The sequence below is a fragment of the Coturnix japonica genome, chromosome 6 (assembly GCF_001577835.2).
Source record: "Coturnix japonica isolate 7356 chromosome 6, Coturnix japonica 2.1, whole genome shotgun sequence".
Taxonomy (NCBI): Eukaryota; Metazoa; Chordata; class Aves; order Galliformes; family Phasianidae; genus Coturnix; species Coturnix japonica.
In genome coordinates, this window is record NC_029521.1 from 8847883 (window position 1) to 8869153 (window position 21271).

At 44.2% G+C, this 21271-nt stretch overlaps 1 protein-coding gene across 2 annotated transcripts; it reads left to right on the forward strand.

Annotated features, from left to right (window-relative positions):
- The first annotated feature begins 2760 nt into the window (after window positions 1-2760).
- LOC107315745 (hexokinase HKDC1) lies at window positions 2761-20845 on the forward strand. Of its 2 annotated transcripts, XM_015866407.2 has the most exons (19): window positions 2761-2859; window positions 3456-3653; window positions 6359-6521; window positions 8331-8479; window positions 8561-8680; window positions 9416-9511; window positions 10258-10357; window positions 10985-11168; window positions 11614-11769; window positions 12486-12719; window positions 13323-13627; window positions 13904-14052; window positions 14138-14257; window positions 14863-14958; window positions 15048-15147; window positions 15783-15966; window positions 16226-16381; window positions 17028-17261; window positions 17856-20845. In XM_015866407.2, exons 2-19 carry the CDS (start codon window positions 3591-3593, stop codon window positions 17998-18000), a joined length of 2754 nt encoding a protein of 917 aa, XP_015721893.1. In that variant the 5' UTR covers window positions 2761-2859; window positions 3456-3590; the 3' UTR covers window positions 18001-20845. The 2 variants fall into 2 exon arrangements, with proteins under 2 accessions (XP_015721893.1, XP_015721892.1); XM_015866406.2 differs by lacking the exon at window positions 2761-2859 and having other exon boundaries at window positions 3194-3653.
- The last annotated feature ends 426 nt before the right edge of the window (window positions 20846-21271 follow it).

A 21271-nucleotide genomic window follows, 5' to 3' on the forward strand; every position in this document is an offset into this window, starting at 1 on the left:
ATGATTTCATGCTGATTTCAGTGCCAAACCATTGTAGTGGGAAATGTTCCTGTTCTTCTGCAAAACCCCATCTTTCTTTCCTTCTCCAAGGCAAAAATAAGCAGCTATAGTGGCCATGCACATGTTGTGAATTTTCTGGCTTGGGGATGAGTAATTCTGCTTTGCTTCCCAGATTCATGACAGCCTAAAGGTAACACCGCTTGTACAGCACCCGACACTTGTGTGGGGATAACTCCCCTCTTCTTTCCCCTGTCCCCCTTGATGTGGGTTGCAGGAGACTCATGTCACCCCGTGGGCTGCTTCTAGACTGCTTTGATGTATGTATCCTTTAATTGTATGTGTAGCTGCCTGCTAGTGTATATGTTTTAAGCAAGGGAAGAGTGGCTGGGTCTGGAGGTGTAAGCCAGTCTTGCAATACAGAAGCAAAATGCCTATAAACATTCTTTTTTTGTATTTTGGTGAGATTAGTGCTTGGCTTAACTGGTAGCTTGTATCCATAGTGACTCCATAGTAACTGTTACGAGAGCTCTGAAGTGTATTCAGACGTTTCCAGGCTGACTTTTTGTGAAAGTTTTCTTTTCTTCTGAGCTAATGATGTGATTGTCGTTGGCTGCCATTAGTGTGGCTGCCAAATAGATCCCACGTGGTAAATCTGGACTGGTGTGCTGTGCACCATGAACATTCCAAGTTCAAGCCCCTGGGGGAGATGGAGTGGCTCTTCTTGGGGGAAGCTGTGCTGGAACGAGGATTTTCTAAACATCAGCAGCAACTTTGTTCACTTGATTTGGGAATCACATTTGCAGAACTTGGCTTCAAGTGCTCTGATTTCCAGATTGATTTAAGTCACTCAAGTTTTAGGTGTTTGGAAATGTATTAGTTTCACAGCTAATTTGTGTTTGTGTGTTGTTGCACATCTAATGGCAAATGATGCTAACTGCTCTTCGGTAAAGACAAAAACAAAGCCTTCTTTCTCTTAAGCCACTGAACTTTTTCCTGTCTGTGCTGGCTCCATCTCTTCTAAATACTGTCTGTCCTTGGGGTGTGTTTTCTGGTCGGTTGCCTCAGGTGTTCTGCGTTAACTCTGCAGCCTGATGCTGCCTCTGCTGTGAGGGGGGAAGAAGGAAGCCTCAAGCCTCTGTGTGGCAGGCAAGGGAAGCCAATCTGTTCAGGATCATTTCCCATTTGTCTCCAGAATACTTACAAAATGGCCATTACGTAGTTGGGAGTTTAGACCTTAAAACAGTGAGCTGCTGTCTGCATGGCAATGAGATAATATCTTGTCTTAATGTGCACAACAGCTTCCTTGAAGCAAGGATGCACCACAGATGAGCAATTGATTTACGCAGCGGATCAGACACATCATGTATTTGACAGTGCTTGTTGCCTGCTCCATAACATTTAGCTCTTTAAGACCCTTATTCACTGGCATCTGTTAGAGAAATAAGAAGAAAAGAGAGAATGAGAAATAAATCTACTGTATTACAGTCACAACGAGCTGTGGATCATAGTGGGATGGAGCTTGAAAGGTGTTGCTTTCAGTTTTGCTGGCCAGAGGGGTTGTGGCTGGGGTGGTGTGTGTAAACAGTGAGGAGAGAGACCGTCCCTCTGGGAGTCAGTGTCTGACTTAATGAGCCAGCAGTGATTAGAAGATGAATACAGGAGTAGTGAACCGTGCTTTCTGGCTGGTTGCATGGTTTTTTTCTTCTTCCTTTTCTCCCTTTCTCTTGAAGATCAAAAGCCTAATTTTAGACCAAGTCCTATTTATGAACTGTTCAGCCTCTTTGCTTTACTCTTGCTTTTCTTGTTTTAGAATAGTGGAAAATAAACAGAGCTGTTGGGATCTCCTGGTATCTGGGGCTGATCCCTGGTGCAAGTCAAGCAAAAGGAATAAAAAAGACCTTGACCTTTCCTAGCAGAGCTTTTGTGTAGTCTGTCTCTGTGGGGCTGTTCTCTATCTTCCCTCAGCTCTTTAAGTCTTTCCTTGTGATCAGAGGCTGAGCAAACGTAACCTTGGCTGCTCTGATGTTCAGCAGAGCTTATCTCCTGATCTGTGTGTTCTTGAAGCTGCCAGAACTGGCTGGAGTCCTCTTCCTGGGTCTGTCAGTTGTACTCCTGTGTTCATATGGCTCAGTTCAATCATACACATACATATACTATATCTTTACAGTAGCATGTGAGACTGTTGGGTCCTTTTTTAGGCCATGACACAGTATGGCCTAAGATCTTTTTCTGCTCACTGACCACTTCTGTCCTGCTGTGGATCTGTGTGACTGTTTCTGTCTTCACCCAATTCAGAATCACAGAGCTAGAGATCAGAAGAGACCTCTAGAGATCACTGAGTCCAACCCCTGCTACAGCAGGTTCCCCACAGCAGGTGAAGCTGTACCTTTCTTTGATTCCTCCCTTTGCTCAGCACCTCCCACCTTTCCAGCTCCCCCTTATCCCTTCCCAAGGCTGTTGTTGTGATCTATCAATGGAATTTTGCATGACAATCTTTTCCTGCTGAATTTTGGCTGTAGGTTATCTGCTGGTGCAGTAAGTGATCCTGGTGGGGGAAGCACACAGGCTGTAGGGGTAGTTTGGAGTGAGCCTCCCATTCCCCTGTGCCAATGCTTTTCTTTCTTCTTTCTCTGAGTCAATATCTCAGTTTTTTCTGGATCTTTCATTAGAGCCTATTATTCACTACGGTGACAAAACACTTGTGTATTAAAGATAAATGTGAAGACTAATAGTTAAAGGCTGTGTCACATTCAGCTCTGATAGTGTAAGGAAGCAGTTTTGCCACAAGCACTGGGTGCTGCCAGTTAAAGGCACTTGTGCTGAGTGCTGCAGCCTGATATCTGCTCTGTTGGCTGCCAGGTAAGTCTGTTCTCTCCCCAGGTTTTGCAACACCGTGGATCTGCATCAGCCTGAAACTTTGCCTTCAGAGGGGGCTGAGGGGAGAGTAATCTGTGCAAAACCTTTCTGGGCTGGGAATTGTGAAAGAGGTGTTTCAGCTGGGGGTGGGGGGCTGTGTGCCTTCCCTACTTAAGGTGGCTGGAGCTTAATGGAGAGGGGCTGGAGATAAGAGTGCACTGTGTGGGTCTAGAGAGGAGTTAATTCATGCAGAAGAGTGTAAGTGGGAGTGCCAAGCAGAGGCGAGGAACCTAACATCCTTTCTTAGCTTTCCATATTCCCTGCAGCAAGGAGGGGGGAAGGAAATGGTGTAAGCGGGGCAGGCTGGGTGCGTAACAACTTCATGGCAAAGTGGTTACCATTCTCAAGCGTGGCTGTAACAAAATCGATTTTTCTCCCCTTCAGCTTGGCAGCTCTCCAGGTGCCTGCTTGGGCACAATGGAGCGCGTAGCTGAGAGGGAGGGACTTTGGGGTGATGTTGGGGGAGATACAAAGAGACAGAAGTTTAATCATTGAACCGATCACGCTGGATGGATTTATTTCTGGACTCAATTTCCCAGGAACTCCACTGTCTTGCCCTGGGGGAAATGCCTCAGCTGAAGTTTCTCTAGCTCCAGCTTAGCGAATAAAGACGCATCGCTTTGGAGTTACTCAACGGCAGCTGTCACTACTGACAATCCATCTGCCTCGACAAAATGTTCGCCGTCCACTTGCTGGCTTTCCATTTTGCAAAGCTAAAAGAGGATCAAATAAAAAAGGTAAGTTAGAGCAGTAACTGAGATTCCTGTTTTCAGAACTGTCACTCATGCTCTGTGGAGTCTGCAGTGTGCAATGCAGGCTAGGTTATGGCTTTTTCCACTGCTGCTGTGGAGGCAAATGGCATGAGAATCATTTGGATACATCTGATGACTGTGAAAATAGGTCTGGTTAGAGCTTTTCCTTGCACAATTATAAATTGCTTTTCAGCAATGGAACAAATGATCTCCAGTAAGGAACAGTGGTATTTAGGCTTTACCTGGCATTGTGTGGTGTTGTCCAGAGGGCAGGAAGGGACTTCTTGTTAAATTGCTTTGTGAGTAAAGTGGAGGATGGGATTTTTATATCTGAGTAGGTGTCTGATTCACTCTTATGACAGCAAGGATAAGAAGACCTCCTGGGGGCTTTGGGACAGGTCTACTGTGATTCAACACACAGTTCCAACTAGTGTTGGTGGGATTAGAAGTGGAAAAGCTAAAAGTGAACCAGATCAGAAGCTGTCAGTACTGGAAATGAGCTGCCTGGAGGTTGCTTTTCCCATTTGCTTTCATGGCTGGGCTGCAGTGAGTTGTTGTCTCTCCTTCATAAGACCATATGGGACCTGTAAGCTTGAGTTAGAGGCACTCTGGTTTCTAGCCATGTCCCCAGGGGTGCTCCTGGCATCCACACAGAGCACTTTGTGGCGGTCACCACCCAGCCCTGTCCTCTTGTTTTACAGCCAGCTGGAGGTGGAGCACTGTGCAGGCGCATGGCAGGGGGTAGCACTGCCTCCATGGCAGGGTGAGCAGCACTGGAGTGTCCTCGCTGTGCCCGTGCTTACACATGCAGGTTCATTCTTAGGAGGTTTCTTCAGTAATTCCACCTTGAAGAGCAGTGTGCCAATAGAAGTGCTGGTGTCTGCAGTCAGATGTCTCTGATGGCCACAGCCCTTTTGTCCCCATGTGATCAGAAGGGGGCCTTTGTGCCCCCAAAAACCAGACCTAAGGTCTCTCATCTGGACAGTGCTTTTTTTCCCCTATATTTTTAAAAAGAAATGGGGAGACCTTGTAGAGCACTGCTGGGGTAGAATGGGCTCTTACAAGGAACACGCATTGTGTAGCTGAGGGAAGGTTTTCCTGATGTGGGGACAGCGGAGAGGGGGGCAGAAACATTCTGTGAAGCTATTAGAAAAACAAGATCTTTCTGCTAGGTGCAAACTAGTCTCACCTGAAAGCAAGAAGATGCATCACCGTGCAGAGGTTTCTTAGGAAGGAAGCCCAGCGCAGGCAGTATGGAGCAGAGCTGATTTCTCTCTAATTAGAGAGGAGGGCCTCTCTCCCTACCTGCTCTGGTCTTGTTTGCCTTCTGGTGTCAAGAACAAGAGCCTCTCTGCCATGAAAACAGCGCTGTTTCTATGTTAAGAAATTTAAAAACAAGGACTATACTTGTGCTGGGAGGGAGGTGTTGCATGGCCCAGCCATTCCTGCATTTTTAAGCCACTGATATGGCAGTGTGCCCTTGCTCTGGTTGTAAATCATGCTAGAGAGCAGGCAGGCTGTGCCTTATCTGGCTCCTTGGAGTGGACTGTCTCCTTCTATGGCTGTAGGTAAACAGGGCAGAGAATGCAATTTCCACGGGGTGCAGAGAGCTTGTATGTGACGTCTGCAAATACAAGCATGGGCATTTTTATTGCTCTTTAGTTTTATTTCCTCAAAGAATTATCTCAGTAGGTTATATGGGCCTGTGTGAGAGTGCATGGGTGCTGCGTGTCTCCAGTCATTGCATTTCCTTCTTTTGGTACGCCCAAGGAAGCAGTGCTGGTGTCTGGGCTGGGATGGCAGATCCTACACAGTGGTGGGGCCAAAGGAAAGCCCTAGAGATAATCCAGTGGTTGTCCAAACTGGGGCTACAGAGAAATATCTGAATAATGGTCTTGTCAAGGCATGGCTGTGTCTTATGGCAATTGTTGCTTCTTGCCAATGGCATCTTGTAGTTTGTCTTTCTCCTGCTGTAAGGTAAAGCCTGCATTATTTCCAGGGGGCTGACACTCTCAAATAGGCCACTGCTGACCATCCATTTAAAACAGGTCTGTGAATATGTAACCAGGTAATTGGTTTGTGCCTCATTAACATGGGTGGCCAGTCACTTACTTCTGTAGGCCAGTTTATCCACAACCTGCCCTTGTTTAAGCAACATCACTTCTTAGATCCTCTATTTTCCTCTAATTCAAGTGGCCTTTATTTTGATCGTACGTTGTGAATAACACACTCTTAAGGAAGTATATTTATTGTACCAAGAACTGTTTTCTAAACATAATCCTAACATCACAGAGAACAGAGGGCAGAGCTGGGGCGAGAAACAGGCTTTGAGTTCCAGCCTGGTGTGCCAGCCGAGTTAATTGTCTGTGGAGTGAAGCAGTAGCTGAATAGATGTTTTCAGACTGTAGCTGACACGCTTGGGCACTGACGGCATTTTCTGGACCTGACTCAGAGGGGTCAGATCCTCACCATCCCTGCAGTTCTAGTTCATTACATGAACAGGAGGAAAAAATGGGGTAACAGCAGCCTGTGGGAATGTAGGGAGTCCTGTGGGCATACATGGGACAGATGCTATCAGTCCATCAGAAAAGATAGCTTACTTTATGTCATTAAAGCAGCAGCCCTGACAGCCAGCTGCTGAGCACTGAGCAGCATGTGTGCCTTCCAGGTGACTTCTTCCCTGCTTCCAGGTTGACAGGTACCTGTACCACATGCGTCTCTCTGACGATGTCTTGCTGGACGTGATGGCTCGCTTCCAGGCTGAGATGGTGAAGGGCCTGGGCAGAGACACCAACCCCACGGCGACAGTCAAAATGCTGCCGTCATTTGTGCGCTCACTTCCTGATGGCTCAGGTGAGTTCCTGCTGCTCCCGCTGCAGTGCTGGTTTAGGGAACAAGATGGGTTACTGCCTGCATGCAAGGACAGTGCAGCAAGAACACAGGGCAGCTGATAGCCCCAGTTTACTGCCTTACCTCATGCTCAGCAAGCAGGTTTGTGGGGGCTGTCAGGGTTTTCTCCTCGCACTAGATGTATTTAGGCCAAGTGCTGCTTGTTGGAGAGGAAGGCTTGGCTATAGATCATAAGAAGCAGCCTCTGTAGTCTGCAAATGTGGCTGTACCTATTGCAGGCCTCATAGCAGGAGCTGCAACTTGACGTGGCAAGGGCAGCCTCTACAGCCCAGAGCCTGCAGTGCAGCGTGCTGCGGGTGTGGGGATATGAGCTTTGCTGGTCCTGGTCACTGCCTGGGAACACGATCTAAAAGCCAGTCCTTCTTGGAGATGTGTGCATACCCAAGATAGCTCTGAAGCTCCTGGCTCAGCTGGTGCCAGCAGTGCAGACTGACAGATAATTTTCTACCTGGAGCAGCATAATTTGGCTGTTATTTTTTTACTTTGTATAACTGAGTCTTAGAATTTTTGTAAGGCGTTGGTGAGGATGCAGTGCATAGCACCTGCTGATGCCAAAAAATGTGAGAAATGCTGCTCTGTGCATCATTTCTGAATGAATTTATTCCTTCTGAAGTTGATCTGCTCACAGTTAAATGAGAAATAATAGCTTTTATGGCACAAAGGGATCATTGGATGGTAGTCCAAAGTTTCAAGGCAGTCCTCTGAAACTAGGGATGTCTGGACAGAGTGTATCAGGTTGAGTGCCCTTCCTCTGACTGTAGCCTTCACCAAAGAAGAATAAATATTAGCTTAGCCCTTGTTACCTCTGTGGCCATCATGTCCTACAGTCTCGTATGTTACTGATCCTATCCGGAAGTTGCAGGGAGCACCTAAGGTCAGGAGACTTGGCAAATGACAGGTTAGGTCAGCATTGTTGCACAACTTTGTGTTCCTCAAGGCCAACGTTGGGCAGTGGCCTCTTGGCCTGTGTAGCCTTTCCGCTGTCCCAAGGACACACTGGTGTCATGCTGGGCTACATGTTACTGATAAGCCCATTTTAGGCATGACATTGATTTTTTCTATTTTTGTTCCTTTGCCGAACTCCTTATTGGTTATTGTGTTTGCAAACAAAATTTCCAGCAGGTTCAAACACCTCCAACTTAGCTGGATGATGCCATTTACAATAGCAGTGAACTTTCAGATTTTTCACTGCCCACAGTGATACTACCTGGAATGACCTGTGTGGAGCATCATTCTTAATGATCTGGGGGTTAATGATCTGACTAATGTCATGGTTTACTGAGTAACCTGGTTTGTCTCGTCACCTCTATCGTATGTAGCTGTGGTATTACAGGTGTAATTTCCCACTTCCTTTCCTTTCAGGGTCATGTTTGATAAAATTTAGTCAGGTGCTTGGACTATGGAACAAAGATCATGCAGGGCTATGACATGCCAGTGCATTTTCCTTCAAGGAAGGGCTTTTTCACATGGGGTGGGTAGATAAGTGCTTTACTGTGAACGCAAAATGTCCTTGGGCCTCTCTTTCTGCAAAGTTCATCCTTCTCCAGCTTGAAAATGTGCTACTGTGAAAGGAGCAGAGTGGGCAAACCCAGGCTGCTAAATAAAAAGAACATATTAATTAGGGCATTGCAGGGATTGCAGCCTTCCTGGTGGTGGTTCCAAGCCCAAAGGGGTGAGTTCCCATGAACGTGGTGAGGCAGGGGGATGCTTGCTGCTCTGATCACCACTGATGGCTGCCCACTTGTGTTGCAGAGAGTGGTGATTTCCTCGCTGTTGACCTGGGTGGTTCTCAGTTTCGAGCCCTTGAAGTGAAGGTGTTTAATGATGGGAAACAGAGCAGCCAACTGGAGAGCAAGTTTTACCCTACACCAAAGGAAGTCATACAGGGCAGTGGAACAGAGGTAGGTCTTTAGTGGTGGTGCCATGCTCAGGGAAGGGTCTGCTAGTCACAGTCTGACTCTGTTCTCTCCTTTTTCCTGCAGCTGTTCAGTTATGTTGCTGACTGTCTGTCAGACTTCATGGAATCCAGAAACCTGAAGCATAAGAAGTTACCTCTTGGCTTTACATTTTCTTTTCCATGCAAACAGACCAAACTGGAAGAGGTAAAGTGCAAAAAAGGTATTGGCAAGCCCAGCTTGTTGCATCATCCATGGAAGCTATTGCATGGAAGTGTTACCTCAGACTTTTTGAGGTACTTCCTTTCCATAGCACACTGAAGAAGCATGGATGAGCACTGCCATTTAATCGCAGCTGACTACAATTCAAGGATTTATTCCTCATCTCAGAGCAACAGAATCTTTATTATTTAGCTTAATTAATGTCTTATTTCATAGTAACCATGTACTTGTATGAAGTCTGCTGGACTTTAAATCACATATTTTTGGAGTTCATCCTTCTTTTTTGATCCCTTTTCATTCAGTATTTTTTACAGTTGATAGTAGTTAGGAAAGACTTGTAGCAGGGCTGCTTGAAAGGTCACATGGAAGAACAGGTTATGATTATTTTGTAGCCTCTTATTGTAATTTTTCTTCTCTTCCTAGGGATCTGTTCTTTGGGTTCCAGTCCTGCAAATGCTCTGTGCTTTATGCTGTTAGTGTGTTACGAACGCTGATAAAGCCATGCATGCTTTAAATAAAGCACAGGAAGGTGCATTTAGAGGACTGGGTTTCTATGCTGGTTTAGTTCAGTGGGTGCTGACATGCACTCAGGCAAGTGTGATATCTTTTGCTATGACTTATTTTTGCCTAAATATTTATGTGTGGAGAGAGATAGTGGCCTTACCACAGGTTTGCATGCCAAGACTACAGCTTTTGGGTCACTGAAATTCTACTTTGCAGGGAGTCCTTCTTTCCTGGACAAAACACTTCAAGGCCCGAGGAGTGCAGGGCACAGACGTAGTGAGCTCTCTGCACAAGGCCCTCCAGAAACATAAGGCAAGTTCTGTAACTGAATCTGAGCGGCTGCTCTGCTCTTGGTGTGTGGGTTGTTTAGAGAACTGTTGGACATTCTCCGAGGGCAGCCAGTAACAAGCAACCAACATGGCTGTACATTGAATAGTTCTGGCCGTGGGTCCCAGAGGGATGGAGTGATTGATGGTAGTTTTTGAAGTCAGCAGTAAAACTTGATTAAATCTGCCTTTCAACTAGTGTAATCCTTTAAATAGCATGACAATATTTTTGGGAAGTCTTGTTTGTCATACGCCATGCTATTGGTAACATAATCTAAGAAAAATCATATCTTAGCATCTAAAGGGGAAACTCTTCTGTTTTCTCACATGGTAAAAATATAGCCTTTATTTTGGTTCACTTCTTTCTCTGCATCAGACTTCATACAGTCACAGAGTCACCAAGGTTGGAAAAGACCTACAGGATCACCCAGTCCCACCATCCACCCATCACCAATAGTTCTCACTAAACCATGTCCCTCAACACAATGTCCAAACATTCCTTGAACACGCTCTTCTGTTAAAAAAAGGGATGAGTCAAATAAAAATAAGTCATGCAACCAAAGATCCTACCTGGCTCATCATTTGAGAATTCTGAGATATTTTCTGTGTTGTAGGGATAATGTTGTAAAAGGAACTGGTGTACCTTTAAATGGAAGAGTTTTCCTAAACTAATCAAGTACAAAGGCTTTGTAAGCTTTTTTTTCTGCCAATCTCTCATCTTCATGCTGTTAGGACATAGACGTCGATGTTTTGGCGATGGTCAATGACACTGTAGGAACCATGATGACCTGTGGATACGATGACCCGCGCTGTGAAGTTGGACTCATAATTGGTAACTTTTCTGCTCACTATGCATCGTCTTTTCCCTTGTTTGATTAATCCTAATGAATCTTGAGTAGGAGGGAGTGTCCCAGTACCAGAAGGAGCAGGAAGGAAGCAGAAAAAAAAAACAATGGTTGATTTTCAAGCATGGCTGCCTTTTATAAAGCAGCTGTTTTTATGCTGATCACATTGCCATCAAATACCACAGTCCCCATTTTGTCTGGGTTCAGTTGTGACCAGCATACTAAGCTTTTCTGCTGACTGCATAGAAAATTACTGTCTGTCTGTCCAGAGAAAGCTGAATTCATCTCATGTCTGGTAGTTAGGATCAGCCAGGCTTTCCATGACCCTTCCACTTCACACACAATGGTGACTTTTAAAGGCACATGGAAATACATTTGAGATAGGGGAAAAAATGGTTTTAAGCAAGTCAAACCCTAGATGAATTTCTCATACTTTCACTCATTGATAAATGATTACTTAACAAGTGGCTAGATATTAGCATTTTTACCACTGGATTATGAGTTTATATTATTTCAAAGGCAATATATTGACTTGTTTGCAAACGTGGGCTTAAAAAGAAAAGGAAGCCTGAGGCAAATGGCTAATTTAACCACACTGGCTCTAATACAAACAGGGACTGGAACCAATGCGTGCTACATGGAGGAGATGAGGCACATTGATTTGGTGGAAGGTGACGAAGGGAGAATGTGCATTAACACAGAGTGGGGGGCCTTTGGAGATGATGGTGCTTTGGATGACCTCCGCACAGAGTTTGATCGGGAACTCGATCTGGGATCTCTCAATCCTGGAAAACAATTGTAAGTGACTCGCTGGGTGATTTGATTTGGTCATCTGAGTTCTCTGAGCGTGTATCTGGCATTTCCCAGGAGTCTGTTTGGAACAAGAATCCAGCTAAGTGAACCTGAACAAACTTGGCCTTGGTACTGTCCCACTCAGGTCTTTCTTTTGAGGGAAGGGTGGGTTTCTGGGAAGGTGGGTACACCTCCCTGTCTCCCATGCCAAAAGTTTGCTCCCACAGTCACTTACATGTCATTAAAAATAGGTTGTTGCTCTGGTTTTTGAATAGTCTTTTTAACTACTTATTTATCTCGAGCTGGATTTGGGTTCTAGGACCACAGCTTAGCTTCTGGTGCTCTTTGTAAATGCTTAAATGTCACCAACCTGCCTAAGAACATTCTTGAAGTTGCAGTGGCTTTGGGGAGCTGGTGGATGCCTTGTAATCTTTCTTGCTCTCTATTCCAGGTTTGAGAAGATGATCAGTAGCCTGTATCTGGGGGAACTTGTAAGACTCATACTTCTCAAAATGACAAAGGAAGGTCTGCTCTTCAATGGAAAAGTGTCAGCAGCTCTGCTTACTAAGGGCAAGATTGAAATGAAACACGTGTCTGCAATGGAAAAGTAAGAGCCTGAGATACACCCTTCAACAGAGGGGCAGTTAAATTCTCACAAGCACAGCAATGATAATTGACATATCATTATAATCAGGGAGTGTTGGGAGCTGACTGTGAACTGTTCAACTTGATTTTACTTTTGCATAGGAGAAAAATGGATCCTTCTGTAAGTAGAAGTGATGGAGGATCGAGTTTTAACAAAATATCACAGTGGCAAATGTGTTATCACAGAATACAGGTTCTTTAAATAACTCATTTGGAGACCTGGGGCTATTTTTGCAGTTTTCAGCTTCTGAGATGTCTAAATATTGGGGCTGTGGATGGTCAAGGCATGCTCTGGGTCACCTGATGGATGCCTGCATGGGAAGCTGAAGCTTCTACACTGTTACCTCAGGAACAGTTTCTCTAGTACTATGTGAAGCTGCTGTGCTCTTCTTCTATGAACTCAACATTTATCCTGTTCTGTACCTGGCCAGCCCATCTGTATGTTTTGCATAAAACTGACCTCCAGGGAGTAGCCTCTTAAAAGTCTGGTCCTTCTCCCAGATACTTCTGAGGATAGTGTGGAAAAGGCACTACTGATCTATGGAACCAATTATGACCCTGCTCAAATAGGTTCTGCCTTGGTCTTCTCTCATTTGTTTAAGCTAACATGCAGATGCTGATTTAAATGCTGCCTTAATATCTTTGCATTAGGTAATCCTTTCCTTTGTTTTGGGTTAGATATAAGGAAGGTCTGAGCAATACAAAAGAGATCCTTACAGAGCTGAACCTGTTTCCCTCTGAAGACGACTGCATTGCCGTTCAGCATGTCTGCACCATCGTGTCCTTCCGCTCAGCCAATCTCTGTGCTGCAGCCCTAGCAGCCATACTGACCCGACTGAGAGAGAATAAAAAACTGCTACGGCTGCGAACCACTGTTGGGATCGATGGAGGACTCTATAAAACCCACCCCCAGTAAGCAACTAAAGAGGGTCTGATAATTGCTGGACACTTGTTGATGTTGCAGAGTCTCCACCTGCATACACATGTAGCTTTTGGAGAAGTGCTTGTTTTGCTGCAGGGATGGGATGAGATGTGGTGGAATGTAGAGGGTCATATTGGCCTCGTTATCACAAAGATGCTTCAGGAGCTTTAAAGATTGAGGTGGGACTGAGGGAGGGAACAACGTGACATGGCATATTGAGTAAGAGCAATTGATTTTCCAAGTGATTCCTAAGCATCCAGGACACTCACTGTTCATTGTTTCCTTCTTTTTGTTTTCCCTATGCTTATATTTTTCCCACTCTGAAGGCTTATTATCTGCTTTCTGATGGTGGGCTCTCTGTTCTTGCCTGGCTTTTCCCCCTTGGCACTCACACTTGTGTAGAGGTATCTTCACATTCCTGTAAACACACAGCTTCTGTGGAACAGCCAGAAATCAGAAGCACTGTGCCTGTCTCCTGGCTTCTGACTCTGTGACCCTCTGGCAGCGCTTCAGTGCTTGCAGTGTTGGATGTATCCATGCATTTGTAGCACGTGCAAAACAAACCATGTGCAAAATGTTCTTTATTCCTGTAGATACCCCAAGCGCCTGCACAAGGTAGTGAGAAGGCTGGTCCCAAATTGTGATGTTCGGTTCCTCCTCTCTCAGAGTGGCAGTGCAAAGGGGGCTGCCATGGTGACAGCGGTGGCATACAGGTTGGCCGCTCAGCGCAAGCAAATCGATGCTGTTCTTGCACCTTTCCTGCTATCCCTGGAGACCCTCAGAGATGTAATGAACAAAATGAGGACCGAGCTGGAGTATGGGCTAAAAAGAGAAACACAAGACAGGGCTACAGTGAAGATGTTGCCTACGTATGTCTGTGGGACACCAGATGGAACAGGTGAAGTTATTTCCTGGTCACTTGGAGATGGTGCAGGAAAACTGCTTGTTTGGCAAATGTCATGGTTTCTGTTGGCAAACCATTGTTTCCTGCCTTATTACCTGGCTGGTCCATTAGCCCTTGACTTAGCATACAGATGGGATAAGTGGCATAGGGAGTAGTGTGCTGTCATTGGCCCAGGTGAAGTTTCTTTCAGATGTCTGGCAGAGTATGGCATTCAGGCTGGAAAACATGCTAAAAGAAGCACCAAAATGAAGTGTCTTTCTTCTTTTACAGAGAAGGGAAAATACCTTGCCCTTGATCTTGGTGGGACAAATTTCAGGGTTTTGCTCGTCAAAATTAGAAGTGGAAGAAGGAGATCAGTAAGAATGTATAACAAAATATTTGCCATTCCTCTGGAGATCATGCAAGGGACAGGGGAAGAGGTAACTTCTAAAGAACACTTAATCGATCAAACTGAGCCTCAGTGCATGCGAGCAAATATGAGATGTGCTTTTTCTGCTCTTCCAGCTCTTTGACCATATAGTCCAGTGCATAGCAGACTTCTTGGAGTATATGGGGATTAAAGGTGCCCGCTTACCTCTGGGTTTCACCTTCTCCTTCCCATGCAGGCAAGCCAGCATTGACAAGGTAAGGACTGTAAGAAAAATAGTCAAATGGCAGCTGATGTCATTTTGGGGGAGGATGGCTTGTTGGTTGGGAGACTGCCAGCAAAGACTCTTCTTCTGAATGTTTTCCTCCAGGTAGGATTTGACAAGGCTTTTAGTGAGCAGAACTGAATTTGCTGATGATCGTAGTGGCTGTTATTCAGTGAATGAGCCTGAAATTAACAGTTGATGTTTGTTAATGTTTGTTTTTCTGGTAGCCTTTCACCCACGAAAGATGCAATGAATTTATGCACAGAAGGAGGTGAGATGGGAATGTTTTCCAAAGGAAAAAAGAGTGCTAGAAGGCACTGAGTTGATAAATGCCTGTGTAAACCAGAAGTCAATTTTAGTCAATTACTACAGATAGTAGCTGAGTCATAAAGATATGTGGACGTGCATTCTGCACTGGGCACTAGCAGAAGCCTGTGCAGAAGCCTGGCCAGGGAAATAACTATGTGTGAAAAAGTTTAAAAAAAAAAGAAGTTTAAAAAAAAAAAAAAAAAAAAAGGTAGTTTAGGATTCAAGAAAAAAGGGTATATGGTCTTCTTTCTATTTTCATTTTATGGTTTTCTTCCTCTTCTGTTTCAGGGAACACTTGTAGGATGGACAAAAGGATTCAAGGCAACTGACTGTGAAGGGGAAGATGTTGTTGATATGCTGAGGGAGGCCATCAGGAGAAGAAATGTGAGATTCTTTTCTGAGCTTCCTGATGTATTTGATGTGTGCTGCCTCTTTCTCCAGAACTCCACTGGTGACTGTGACTTGTGTTCTAGGAGTTTGACTTGGATATCGTAGCGGTGGTGAATGACACTGTTGGGACCATGATGACTTGTGGATACGAGGATCCAAACTGTGAGATCGGCCTGATTGCAGGTACAGTGATGTTGAAACCACCACCCTGTAAGCAGCTGCTTGACTTCACACTCTCGTTTAGAATTTGTAAAACAATGTCCTTAATTTGAGTTTGATATATGGTATTGCTATTCACTTGAGGTTCTTGGTAGATTTGCCTGGTAATCAACAGAGCAGACAGTAGCACTGACAGCAGATACAATCAGCAGTTCAACAGGTTCAGGATGTGATGAAGCCCAGTAAGTAAGTGGGTGCATAGTAAAAGAGTATGAGAACAGTAGACATAGCATGGGTCTTTGTTTTAGCAAAGGGTTTGTGGTGCATTACAACCAAACTGGCAGCAAAGACTGATCAGTGCTTGCCAATGGCTGCCAAAGCCATTTCTGACCTATAACAGGGAATCCATGTTCCTCTGCGCTGGGAATATTCTGTGCTGGGCCCACTTCACTCAGTAACGTTTCTGTTGTAATACTGTACAGCACATACACTTAGGGAAGCATTTCTACTGATGCCTGCTTGTCTAAGACCTGGGGAGATCTTCAAAATACAGGATCTAGAGAAGAGAGTTTAAAAGATGATCACTGCAATCACCTTTCTTGCATTTACGGTATTACTTCACTCTTCTGACTAAATCCTTGATACTTCTTTTCTTCTAGGAACAGGCAGCAATGTGTGCTACATGGAGGACATGAAGAACATAGAAATAGTTGAAGGGAATGAAGGAAAAATGTGCATTAACACAGAATGGGGAGGATTTGGTGACAATGGCTGCATTGACAACATCAGAACAAAATACGATAAAGAAGTAGACGAGGGCTCACTAAATGCAGGGAAACAGAGGTAAATGTGGTGATTCTGATGCTAAGAACCAGATTGAATGAGTCTCCAAGATGCTGACTGCTTTGTCAGATGACAATAATGAAAGTTATTTGAAAGGAAACTTCAGTACTGATGCATTTGGTAGTTGAAAAAATGGCAATTGTTTTGAAGGCTTTACTGCTTTTCAGAGTTTATCGCACTGATCAGATGTACATGTGCACTCCTGTTAAATAACCTGCAATGCCTTTAAAAACACTTTTCTTCTTTGGTATTTTGACAGATATGAAAAAATGACCAGTGGAATGTATCTGGGTGAAATAGTGAGGCAAATTTTGATTGACTTGACCAAACAAGGATTGCTGTTCAGAGGACAGATTTCAGAATCACTCAGGAAAAGAGGCATATTTGAAACTAAATTCCTATCTCAGATTGAGAGGTAAAGTTAATTAATTTACTTGCTATGATTCCTCAAGGTCTTTTAGGACCTGTAGAAAGTAGTGGAGCCCTTTCCTTCAATAAATCAATTATAGTTCCCTCCTTTGTCTCCAAACCCTCAGCCTTAACTGGTGAATCATCATTTCCATCCAGCTATGTTGTCTTCAGTGTCTTAGCCACTGAATACAACTGCACTTGGAATCTTTTTTTGTAGAACTTCAAGTAATACTTAAACATAATTAACTAAAAGGCAGTGTTATATAAATGCCCCATGAACATGTGCTTACCTACTTATCTGTGCATGACTACAACAATCCTCAGGGCTGTTTGAAACCCTCTGACTACTGAAAAAACTTGGAAGATGTTGTCTCAGCCTTTAGATCAAAAAACAACATGGTCAAGTGACCGATCTGACACAGCTTCCTCATGGCACTGGGAGCTAGGTGAATAACAAAGAATGGGCCACGAGCAAGTTTGGGATCTGGACTGAGATTTGCTTTAAAACAATTAGAGGATGTGAGAGCTGGAAGCAGTGGTCCCATTTCCTTTGAATAATGACAGAGTCTCATCTGAAAGGCGTTAGAAGGTTTGTACCTGCCAAAGCTTCCCATAATACTGTGACGCTGCCTGTGTTTCCCTTTACGCAGTGACCGGCTCGCCCTCCTCCAAGTCCGACGGATTCTGCAGCAGCTTGGCCTCGACAGCACGTGTGAAGACAGCATCATTGTGAAAGAGGTGTGTGGGGCTGTTTCCAGGAGAGCTGCCCAGCTCTGTGGGGCAGGACTGGCTGCCATTGTAGAGAAGAAAAGAGAAAACCGAGGTGTGGAGCACTTACAAATTACTGTTGGAGTAGATGGGACTTTGTACAAGCTTCATCCACAGTGAGTACCTTAACGTCCATCCCTTTGCTGTTTGCTCATTTCCATGGTGAACACACAGAGAGGTCTACCGGCCTTCATCTGATGTAGTGAAACATGAGGGAGGATAAGGATCTAATGTGCTTCCGTGTATTCTGGCATTTCCTTCCCCAAGGCAAAGAACTGAAAACTGGAAAGAAAAGTGGTAGCACTGCTGCCCAGAGCTGTGGGTGCCCCATCCCTGGAGCTTCCCAGTGCCATGGATGTGGCCCTGGGCAGCCTGAGCTGCGGGGGGCAGCCAGCCCGTGGCAGGGGTTGTGGCTGGATGGGCTTTAAGGTCCCTTCCAACTCAAGCCATTGCATGAGAAGTGCTTTTTCCATAGTGTCTAAAGGCAAGAGGCCTGTCTAATATGTTGCTTAACAAAATTAAAGTAGAATCTGATAGATTATAGGAACTTGTCTCTGTTTTGTATAGGAGGAAAAACAAATGGAAAGGAATGCTCTGGAGAATGACTGGAAGATGTTGGTTAAGGTTATGGTTCATCACCTGTAGATAAATGCAAAGGTCTCAGGTCAGAAATTCACTCCTAGAATATTCTTCTCTCCTTTTTCTTTCAGTTTTTCTAGGGTCCTGCAGGAAACGGTGAGGGAACTGGCACCCCGGTGTGATGTGACTTTCATGCTCTCTGAAGATGGGAGTGGAAAGGGAGCTGCTCTCATTACCGCTGTTGCAAAAAGATTGCATAATGTTGGACAGAAGTAAAAATGAGAAGTCAGTTCATTGCAACACTACCAAATGTGTGCACTAGAGATTTGTTGAATGGTGATTGAAGATAGCTTTGCCAGACACCAGTATACAGGTACCTGTTTTCTAGGGAGCAATTGGTTATTGCCAGGATTGCAGATTTTTGTCCTTTGGGCACTTCTTGGGTCTGGTGTTTCTGCTCCCTGCCATTACGTCTTGAAACATTGCAATGTTCTCAATTCTCCACTTCCTGAAGTGCACCTATAACATGTATGGGAGAGTCAGACAAAGAAAAAAACCCAATCCAACCAACCAACCAAAAACGCAACAGTGTACTTTTACAATGGCTTAACTAAACTACAGTAGAACAAGCAAATCTATCTCAAACTTCTTAGATTTGGTGTGGTATTTAGTTTTGACTTGGCCTGTCTCAAGGGATGTTGAGATCTAGTGTTGCACATATCTAGTGGACATGTTTATTTAATCCCAGGCTTCACAATAAATCTGAAAGTAAATAAAAAAGAAAGGGCATTGGTCAGTGATGCTTCCTCCAGCACCCAGCTATATTGGTTACCAGTGTATTGTAATGTAGTATTTCCCTGAAGTACTGGAGTGTGTTTAATGATGCAATGAAAAAAAAGTGTGATTCCAAAGAATATCAGTTTGCGCCAAAATATCTTAGTGCACGTCAGTGCATATAAACATTAACAGCACTGGATGGATTTTGATTGTGACTACTTTTATTTGAATCTTGGAGAAAGGGAGGATGCAGAAGCAGCTACAGGGTCTGCCACGTGTATGTTAGAGCTACCCAAAGGGTATTGAAATGGTTCATGTTTGGGCCATCAAAACAGCTTTGTAGAGAGTTAAAAAGAATCGCTTGAATTTCTGATGTTTGTTTTCCCTCAGTGATCTGCATTCCTGTTTGAGGGAGGATAGTTTCCATTTTGTGGAAGGGACTTTATCTTTGCTTTTCACTCTCTGTTTCCTGCTGCTCTACCTGTCTGCAGTTTGTTGTAAATAAATCCGTGGTGCTGTGAGTCTTTGCTTCTCTGTCTTGTGCCTCCTCTGAGTTGTTGGAAGAACATGCAGGCAAGTCAGAAATTTCTTTAAACCTATGTATAACAGTACTCAGCAGCACTGCAGTTATTATAAAAATGGCTTGCACACAGGCCCTAACTGGAGCCAAATCTACCTGATAAAGCACAGTTTAATTTATCAGTAGAATGTCCAAAGGCCTGCAAACACCAGGAAAATAACCCATGCTCTTATCTCACCAAATTTCAGAGTAAATTGAAACAATAATACGATGCAGAGAAGCAGCAGGTTTGGAGCTTGCTATTCTGTTCTCAAGTATTGCAGGATCTCCTGAGATCCTCTCTTCTCAAGCATTTGCTTTTACTCAGGCTAGCAGCAGAAAGTGGGGCCAAGAAATATGCTTTAAACTTTAGAGGGGTCAAAAGTAACTGTTGTGCAGGGGGATGGGCAGCTGAATTTCTATAATAATCTGTAATAAGGCCAATGGTTTTAAATTTAGCAATGGCAAACACAAGAAGTGAAGATATTGACCTTTTCAGATTTGTAGCTTTTTTATAGAAGAAACATGTCAGCAGCTCTCTGTCTGTGCTGGGCCTGCAGGATGGGTAAAGAATAGGAGCTGGAAATAATTCTTATTTTCAGATGGAGTTCATCACCACACAGAGCTCCCTTTATGGGGTAACTGAGGGTAACACGTTGTGAACTCACACATACTATTTTCCTCCTTCTGTCAAGCAGCTTAGTAGTTACTTTTTGTCTGTATTTGTGAATCCACTGAGTCACAGAAACCAAAGCTTGCTATGCAGGGGGGGCAAAGTTATTTGGATCTGGCTGTTTTCCTAATGATGAACAAACTAAATTCAGTGGGACTAGGTACAGCAAAAAGCTGTCCTGGCCTGGGGCTGTGTGGAGCCTAGAAATAGCTCTTCTGCATTGGTTGTTTCTCCCCTGGGCACTCTGAGATCTTGTATTCGTTGTGTACTTCTGAGTCCATTTGGGGGAGTGGATTGTGCTAATCTGCAAAAGCGCGCCCGTGGGTGAAATATGTCCCTCTATAGCTGGAGGGAGGTGACATGGACTTGCCCCAGGATGGCCACGTGAGTATGATGCAGAGATCTACTGCACTTCTGCTCTAAAGCCTGCTCTGCACAACTGGAATGCAAATCAGTAGCAACACGAGGTAAACCACTTGCACGGATCCTTGCTTTAGAAATTTAAATCTGTATTGCTTTGGATTTTCTTTTTAGCCTTCTTTGGGAAGTTAAATATTCACACAGTTTGTACCTCAGATGCAGTAGATTAGGCCTGCACAATTAATAATTATAATAATATATATATATATTTACATCTACAAGGTTTGTTTGTTTATTTTTCTTTCTGTTGAACCTGTGGGTGGTGTGGAATCTGATCACATGAACTTGAAATGCTGCTTGCAAAGAGCCTGGTGAGTGAGAGCTTGTGCTGCAGTCCCTAGGGCCCAGGACACGCATGCTCCTGCCTTTCCTGCAGGCAGCTGCCACATGGATCAGTTAATGTGTCTGCTGGGCAGGGAGGATGCAACATTTGTGCCCCCCGTTGTGTTGATGTGTGTAAACTCAAGGAATAACACAAACTTGCCAAAGGTCTTCTATGGATTTTAAGGCACTGAATCTAAATCTTTCGCTACATCCTATGCAGTGACTCAATTAGAAGCCCTGTTTTAAAATAAAAGTGGAGGCCTCCCATTAAATATGAAAGATATTCTGAAAATCATGTAGTACAACTGGTTGCATAAAGTTGGTAATAAACGTAAAATAAAATAAGATTCTTCTTGTTTCACATTTTAGACGCGCTTTTCTACTGTTTTCTGGTATCCTTATGATATTTCACTTCTGTGGGTTGTGTGGGATTTGGTTCCAATCCACGTATTTCTTACTTCTGGAACCTACTCTTTTGTTTCTTCTTGAAGACATGAATATCATTTTTCAGCTCTGAGTCCTGTGTTTGATTCTGGAAAAATGGAAGAGCTTTGAACCGCGGGTGTGAGCATGACAGAAGTATTACTAAGTGGAGGAATGAAGGTTTTTGTCTTCTAGAAACTCCCAGGAGGTTATTGTGGTTACCCTTTTACCTGCAGTGGGATGATGATCTTTAATACATCAGTTTGCTTGCTAGAGGAGCGTTTCAGTGGCCATAGATTTGGACAGTGCTGATGCTTGACTCATAATCCAGAGAAAATGCAGTAGTAGCTCACTGGTGACATGTTCCTTTT

What these genes read in the sequence shown, in the direction of transcription:
- LOC107315745 (XM_015866407.2), top strand. Translation starts at nt 3,591, where the DNA reads ATGTTCGCCGTCCACTTGCTGGCTTTCCATTTTGCAAAGCTAAAAGAG. An exon ending in AGGCCCTCCAGAAACATAAG is followed by an intron (nt 9,512 to 10,257) that starts GCAAGTTCTGTA and finishes TCATGCTGTTAG; the next exon opens with GACATAGACGTCGATGTTTT. An exon ending in CTCAATCCTGGAAAACAATT is followed by an intron (nt 11,169 to 11,613) that starts GTAAGTGACTCG and finishes TCTCTATTCCAG; the next exon opens with GTTTGAGAAGATGATCAGTA.